Consider the following 8,517-nt stretch of genomic DNA (forward strand, 5'->3'; position numbering starts at 1 on the left):
TCTCCTCCCACTGCTGAAGTTACCAGCTTGCCAACCTCAACTCCTAGCGAAGGAAGCACTCCATTAACAAGTATGCCTGTCAGCAGCATGCTGTTGAGCAGTTCTGAAACAAGCACCCTTTCAACAACTCCTGTTGACACAAGCACACCTGTGACCACTTCTACTGAGGCCAGTTCGTCTCCTACAACTGCTGAAGGTACTGGCATGCCAATCTCAACTCCTGGTGAAGGAAGTACTCCATTGACAAGTATACCTGTCAGCAAAATGCCTGCCGCCAGTACTGGGGCTAGTACTGTTTCAACAACTCCAGTTGACACCAGCACACCTGTCACCACTTCTACTGAAGCCAATTCCTCTCCTACGACTGCTGAAGGTACCAGCATGCCAATCTCAACTCCTAGTGAAAGAAGTACTCCATTAACAAGTATACCTGTCAGCAACATGCCGGTGGCCAGTTCTGAGGCTAGCACCCTTTCAACAACTCCTGTTGACTCCAACACTCCTTTGACCACTTCTGCTGAAGCCAGTTCATCTTCTACAACTCCTGAAGGTACCAGCATGCCAACCTCAACTTATACTGAAGGAAGCAGTCCATTGACAAGTACGCCTGTCAACATCACACCGTTGACCAGTTCTGAGGCTAGCACCCTTTCAACAACTGCTGTTGACACCAGCACACCTGTGACCACTTCTTCTCAAGGCAGTTCATCTCGTACAATGGCTGATATTGCCAGTATGCCAACCAGATCTCCTAGTGAGGAAAGCACTCCATTAACAAGTATCCCTGTCAGCACCACCTCAATGGCCAGTTCTGAGGCTAGCACGCTTTCAACAACTCCTGTTGACAACACTCCTGTGACCACTTCTACTGAAGCCAGTTCATCTCCTCCAACTGCTGAAGTTACCAGCATGCCAACGTCAACTCCTGGTGAAAGAGGCACTCCATTAACAAGTATGTCTGTCAGCACCACGCCCGTGGCCAGTTCTGAGGCTAGCGCCCTTTCCACAACCCCTGCTAACACCAGCACACCTGTGACCCCTTCTACTGAAGCCAGTTCCTCTCCTACTACTGCTGAAGGTAGTGGCATGCCAATCTCAACTCCTAGTGAAGGAAGTACTCCATTAACAAGTATACCTGTCAGCAACACGCCGTTGGCCATTTCTGAGGCTAGCACCGTTTCAACAACTCCTGTTGACACCAGCACTCCTGTGACCACTTCTACTGAAGCCCGTTCATCTCCTACAACTTCTGAAGGTACCAGCATGCCAACCTCAACTCCTAGTGAAGGAAGCACTCCATTAACAAGTATGCCTGTCAGCACCACGCCGGTAGTCAGTTCTGAGGCTAGCACCCTTTCAGCAACTCCGGTTGACACCAGCACACCTGTCACCACTTCTACTGAAGCAAGTTCATGTCCTACAACTGCTGAAGGTACCAGCATGCCAACCTCAACTGCTAGTGAAGGAACGACTCCTTTAGCAAGTATGCCTGTCAGCAACACGCCATTGACCAGTTCTGAGGCTGGCACCCTTTCAATAACTCCTGTTGACTCCAACACTCCTTTGACCACTTCTACTGAGGCCAGTTCATCTCCTCCTACTGCTGAAGTTACCAGCATGCCAACCTCAACTCCTAGCGAAGGAAGCACTCCATTGACAAGTATGCCTGTCAGCACCACGCCGGTGGCCAGTTCTGAGGCTAGCGCCCTTTCAACAACTCCTGTTGACACCAGCACACCTGTCACCACTTCTACTGAAGGCAGTTTCTTGCCTACAAGTGCTGGAGGTAGCAGCATGGCAATCTCAACTCCTAGTGAAGGAAGTACTCCCTTAACAAGTATACCTGTCAGCAACACGCTGGTGGCCAGTTCTGAGGCTAGCACCCTTTCAACAACTGCTGTTGACTCCTACTCTCCTTTGACCACTTCTACTGAAGCCAGTTCATCTCCTCCCACTGCTGAAGTTACCAGCATGCCAACCTCAACTCCTAGTGAAAGAAGCACTCCATTAACAAGTATGTCTGTCAGCACCACCACGGTGGCCAGTTCTGAAACGAGCACCCTTTCAACAACTCCTGTTGACACCAGCACACCTGTGACTACTTCTTCTCAAGCCAGTTCATCTCCTACAACTGCTGCAGTTACCAGCATGCCAACCTCAACTGCTAGTGAAGGAAGCACTCCATTAACAAGTATTCCTGTCAGCACCACGCCGGTGGCCAGTTCTGAGGCTAACGCCGTTTCCACAACTCCTGTTGACTCCAACACTCTTGTTACCAGTTCTAGTCAATCCAGTTCATCTCCAGCAACTCTTCAGGTCAGCACTATGCGTATGTCTACTCCAAGTGAAGGAAGCACTTCATTAACAACTATGCCCCTCAGCAGCACACATGTGACCAGTTCTGAGGCTAGCACACCTTCCACACCTTCTGTTGACAGAAGCACACCTGTGACCACTTCTACTCTGACCAGTTCTACTCCTACACCTCCTGAAGGTATAACCCTGCCAATGTCAACTCCTAGTGATGTAAGCACTCCGTTTACCATTATGCCTGTCAGCACCACATCAGTGACCATTTCTGAGGCTGGCACACCTTCAACACCTCCTGTTGACACCAGCACACCTGTGACCACTTCTACCCAAGTCAGTTCATCTCCTATGACTCCTGAGGGTACCAACATGCCAATCTGGACTCCTAGTGAAGGAAGCACTCCATTAACAGCTATGCCTGTCAGCACCACACGTGTGACCAGCTCTGCGGGTAGCACCCTTTCAACACCTTCTGTTGTCACCAGCACACCTGTGACCACTTCTACTGAAGCCATTTCATCTTCTGCAACTCTTGACAGCAGCACCATGTCTGTGTCAATGCCCACGGAAATAAGCACCCTTGGGACCACTATTCTTGTCAGTATCACACCTGTTACAAGGTTTCCTGAGAGTAGCACCCCTTCCATACCATCTGTTGACACCAGCATGTCCATGACCACTGCCTCTGAAGGCAGTTCATCTCCTACAACTCTTGAAGGCACCACCATGCCTATGTCAACTACGAGTGAAAGAAGCACTTTATTGACAACTCTCCTCATCAGCCCTATATCTGTGACGAGTCCTTCTGAGGCCAGCACACTTTCAACACCTCCTGGTGATACCAGAACACCTTTGCTCACCTCTACCGAAGCCGGTTCATCCTCCATACCTGCTGAAGTCACTACCATACGCATTTCAACTACCAGTGAAAGAAGCACTCCATTAACAACTCTCCGTGTCAGCACCACACTTCCAACTAGCTTTCCTGGGGCCAGCACAGCTTCGACACCTCCTCTTGACACAAGCACAACTTTTACCCCTTCTACTGATGCTGCCTCAACTCCCACAATTCCTGTAGCCACCACCATATCTGTATCAGTGACCACAGAAGGAACCACACCGGGGACAACCATTTTTATTCCCAGCACTCCTGTCACCAGTTCTACTGCTGATGTCATTCCTGCAACAACTGGTGCTGTATCTACCTCTGTGATAACTTCCACTGAACTAAACACACCATCAACTTCTAGTAGTAGTACCACCACATCTTTTTCAACTACTAAGGAATTTACAACAACTGCAATGACTACTGCAGCTCCCCTCACATATGTGACCATGTCTACTGCCCCCAGCACACCCAGCACAGCTAGCAGAGGCTCCACTATTTCTGCATCAGTGCTTTCTGCAACCAGTACACCTCACACCTCTACTTCTGTCACCACCCGTTCTGTGATCCCTTCATCAGAATCCAGCAGGCCGTCAACAATTACTTCTCACACCATCCCGCCTATATTTCCTCCTGCTCACTCCAGTACACCTCCAACAACTTCTGCCTCCTCCATGACTGTGAACCCTGAGGCTGTCACTACCATGACCACCAGGACAAAATCCAGCACATGGATCACTTCCTCCCCCACGGTGACCACCAGCACTGTCCCCACGACTACTCCTACAATTAAGAGCAACCCCACCTCAACTCCTACTGTGACAACAACCACACAATGTAAGTGATTTCTTGAATTTTCCTTTTTTTAAAAAATTATACTTTAAGTTCTAGGGTACATATGCACAACGTGAAGGTTTGTTACCTACGTATACATGTGCCATGTTGGTTTGCTGCATCCATTAACTCATCATTTACATTAGGTATTTCTCTTAATGCTATCCCTCCCCCATCCCCCCACCCCACAGCCGGCCCCAGTGTGTGATGTTCCCTGCCCTGTGTCCAAGTGTTCCCATTGTTCAATTCCCACCTATGAGTGAGAACATGCAGTGTTTGGTTTTCTGTCTTTGCGATAGTTTGCTCAGAATGATGGTTTCAGCTTCATCCATGTCCCTACAAAGGACATGAACTCATCCTTTTTTATGGCTGCATAGTATTCCATGGAGTGAACAGGCAACCCACAGAATGGGAGAAAATTTTTGCAATCTACCCATCTGACTTAGAGCTAATATGCAGAATCTACAAAGAACTTAAACAAATTTACAAGAAAAAATCAAACAATCCCATCAAAAAGTGGGCAAAGGATAAGAACAGACACTCTTCAAAAGAATTTTCCTTTCGAAACTTTCTTTTCAATCTCCACTCACTACTTTTTGTGGTTTTCTTCTTAAACATTTACTCCTAAACTCCTTTTTCTCTGACTTACTTGTTTTCCCTTTGATAAAACCTGCATCAAGGTTTTCTGTCTCAGCACTCTCTCACTTCTCCGCTCTCGCTGTTTCTTGCACAAGTTCCCCTTTTCTGAACAAAGCATTACCTCTCTTTGCCTGGGCACCTCGATCTCTAGTATTCTGTACACAAGTCCTGTTTTCTCTCTTTTGTATTCGGCAGGTCTCTGTTCCATTGCACTTTGTATGCCATGATGTTATTAACTCTGAGTGGTTTATTTATGTTTTCTTTTAAACTTTTTAGTTTACTTTGTAAACTTTCTAATGGATTTTCTCATTGATTTTGTTCATACTGAAGTACAAACATTTTTTTTTGCAGAAGGTTTTCGCCAATTCATTCATGTGTACCTTTGTCAAGTATCTCTGCCACCATTCACTTTTATTTTGATTCATCTTATCCCCTGAGCATGCACTAAAGAAGCAAAAGAAGATTCCTTCACTTCTATCAGCTCTGAATTCTACCTCCAATGCCTATGAGTGTTTTGCTGTCCTTACGTATCCCTCTCCTTTCTCTGACTCAAGAACTTTCACTCAGCCTTCTTCTCTCTTGTTAGGGTGAGCGCTGCACCATTCAATACCTGCTATTATAATATCCTATATATTGTATTACATGAATCATGTAATATACTAATAGACCTGTGAGTATGACTCCCAGATTAAGAATATTTTACATACGTTTTTTAAAGTATGCTAATTAAAATACTTGAAAACACTGATTTATTTAGATGAATAGGCTCACAGGTGTATGATCTATGTCTGCCCACAGAACTGCCCAATCCCTTCTTGAATTGATGATGATGAAGGGTGGTTCTTCAGCTTTTGACTACTACGTTTTCTCTGGACTTTGTGACATTTTTCCTTTGCTGAATTCTACTTTGCCTGAACTTCTCTTTTCTTTCTTTTTTTCTTTTTTCTCTTCTTTCTTTTTTCTTTTCTTTTCTATTTTTTTTTTTTTTATGGAGTTTCACTCTTGTTGCCCAGGCTGGAGTGCAATGGTGCGATCACGGCTCATTGCAACCTCCACCTCCCGGGTTCAAGCGATTCTCTCACCTCAGCCTCCCAAGTAGCTGGGATTACAGTGCACACCACCACATCCAGCTAATTTTTGTATTTTTAGTAGAGACAGGGTTTCACCATGTTGGCCAGGCTGTTTTTGAACTCCTGACCTCAGGTGATCCACCCTCTTCAGCTTCCCAAAGTGTTAGGATTACAGGTGTTAGCCACCACGCCTGGCTGGATTTTCTATCATATGGCTTTCTTCTCTGGATTCTCTCCAATATATCTTTGTCTTCTTGAGCTCTCTGATTCTCAGATGAGTGGTCTGAGCATTTTCAGGTGGGAGATCTGGACCTTGTATTTCCAGGAAGCCTCATAGGTGTCTCACGACAAAGGCCAGGTGGCTGCAATGCCACTGGACCCACCATCTGGTGTCAGTAGCATCTTTGAAGCAGATTGTCCTCTTTCTGTCTTCCTCTTCTTCCCCAGAGATTGGTCTTCCCTTCAGACTGTTGAGCAATGGCTAAACGCGCCCCAGCATCTGCTTCTGTTTTTTCTCGCTAGCCTGTGTTTTGGCACTTAGCTCAGGTCTGGACATCTTCAGTAGTGAAAGCGGGAGAGAGACAGAGGGAGGAGACTAATTTAGGATGTATGGGTTTCCAGTGTGCCCAGGACTCTTGACTTCTCTCTTCTATTCTTTCCAAACGTCTTGGAGCAAAAGCACATAAATAGAGGCTGCATGCTGTGACTTTCACGAGTGTGGATCCTGCTCTCTGTTTAGGGTAAACCAGAAGGCAGAGGGGAGGCAGGTCTTTTTAGAGTCTATACATACCTCGTGCACTTCCCCAGACAAAATACACCTTGATTTCTCATCTACCCAGGCACAGCGATTTTCAAGAAAAGCCAAAGAAAACAGAGCTTTAGATTTTCCAGATTGATTGGCACAGATATTTGAGAGTTGGCTATCACTACTTCCTACCTATTTAAACTAAGAGGAGTTTATTTGTTGAATTGCAATTTAAAAAGGAGTTGTTAGGCTGGGCATGATGGCTCACACCTGTAATCCCAGGATCTTGTGAGGCTGAGACTAGAGGATTTGGTAAGGCCCGGAGTTTGAGACCAGCCTGAGCAACAGAGCAATACCCCATGTCTACAGAAAAATTTTAAAAGTTAGCCAGGCATGGTGATTCATGCCTGCAGTCCCAGTCACTTGGGAGGCTAAGGTGGGAGCATTGCTTAAGCCCAGGAGGTCAAGGCTGTAGTGAGCTACGATTGCATCACTGTGCTCCAACCTGAACGAGATGGTGAGACTCTGTCTCAAAAAAAATAAAATGCCGGGCGCAGTGGCTCACACCCGTAATCCCAGCACTTTGGGAGGCCGAGGCGGGTGGATCACGAGGTCAGGAGATCCAGGCCATGCTGGCTAACACGGTGAAACCCCGTCTCTACTAAAAATACAAAAAATTAGCTGGGCGTGGTGGCGGGCGCCTGTAGTCCCAGCTACTCGGGAGGCTGAGGCAGGAGAATGGCGTGAACCCGGGAGGCGGAGCTTGCAGTGAGCCGAGATCGCACCACTGTACCCCAGCCTGGGCGACAGAGCAAGACTCCGTCTCAATAATAATAATAATAATAATAATAATAATAATAATAATAATAATAAAGTTCTAAACTCCTCCCTCAAACTCCATATCCCAGTAAATTAAAAAAGAATCAGAATGAGTCGTAACAGTAACGATTGCCAGGATGGGCTTTTCCAAAGCGGGTGTTGAGGAACAACAACCATCTAATTCTCAACCTGGGTGGAATCTAGACTGTTCAAGTTCACCCGGGTTCTCCCTTCCTCGGCCCTGACTCTGTCGCTCACCTCTCACAATACCAGGTTTCTCTTTCTTCACGTTTTTGAGGTAAAGTCAAGCATGCTGGACTAGGACTGGGTGGAGTGTAGCCTGCACGTGGACCCGTCGGGAGGTGGCTTAGCCTCTCTCTGACTCACTTTGCATATCTGTGAAGTGAGGATAATAGTAACTGTCCTGTGCACCCCTGGGGTCTCATGAGAGTATCAAATTAGGCAGTGTTGGAGCCGGGCACGGTGGCTCACACCTGTAATCCCAGTACTTTGGGAGGCCGGGGTGGGCAGATCACCTGAGGTCAGGAGTTTGAGACCAGCCTAGCCAAACTGGTGAAACCCCGTCTCTACTAAAAATACAAAAAGTTAGCTGGGTGCGGTGGCACACGCCTGTAATCTCAGCTACTCAGGAGGCTGAGGCAGGAGAGTCGCTTGAACCTGGGAGGTGGAGGTTGCAGTGTGCCAAGATCGCGACACTGCACTCCAGCCTGGGTGACAAGGGTAAAACTCGGACTCCAAAAACAAAAACAAATTAGGCAGTGTCCGTGCAAACGCATTGTAAGCTGTAAAGTGCTGTGCTCAACATGTAACCACAGTAGATCCCTGCTCCTTCCAGTGAGGTGCCTCAATGGAGGAACTTAGAAAGAAAACTTCTGTGATCGTTCCACAGGCTTTGGAGATCGGTGCCAGAATACGGCCTCTCCCTGCAAGAATGGAGGCACCTGGGATGAGCTCGAGTGCCAGTGTCCCAGCCTGTATCGCGGGGAGTTGTGTGAGGACGTGGTCAGCATCATTGATATAGGTGAGTGCAACCCCAGGCCTTCCCCCACCCCATGCCCTGGGACCTGACCTCCATACAGGCACCAGTTCCTGCTCCACCTTGATGTGAGGCCAGGAATAGGGCCTCTTCTGGGCTGTGGTGTGTTTTGTTTTGTTTTGTTTTGTTTTGTTTTGTTTTGTTTCCACCCAGTGCT

The 8,517-nt window shown here is 47.2% G+C and overlaps 1 protein-coding gene across 1 annotated transcript; it reads left to right on the forward strand.

Annotated features, from left to right (window-relative positions):
* Positions 1–12: 12 nt before the first annotated feature.
* LOC116464948 (mucin-17-like) lies at positions 13–8,345 on the forward strand (the record flags this gene model as incomplete). The annotated part of the gene is made up of 4 exons (XM_032148176.1): positions 13–196; positions 1,256–1,759; positions 2,114–4,033; positions 8,214–8,345. Coding segments are annotated over 4 exons (2,740 nt in total), but the record flags the coding sequence as incomplete, so codon positions are not given.
* Between the last annotated feature and the right edge of the window lie 172 nt (positions 8,346–8,517).

Source organism: Hylobates moloch, unplaced genomic scaffold (assembly GCF_009828535.3).
Source record: "Hylobates moloch isolate HMO894 unplaced genomic scaffold, HMol_V3 SCAFFOLD_2331, whole genome shotgun sequence".
NCBI lineage: Eukaryota > Metazoa > Chordata > Mammalia > Primates > Hylobatidae > Hylobates > Hylobates moloch.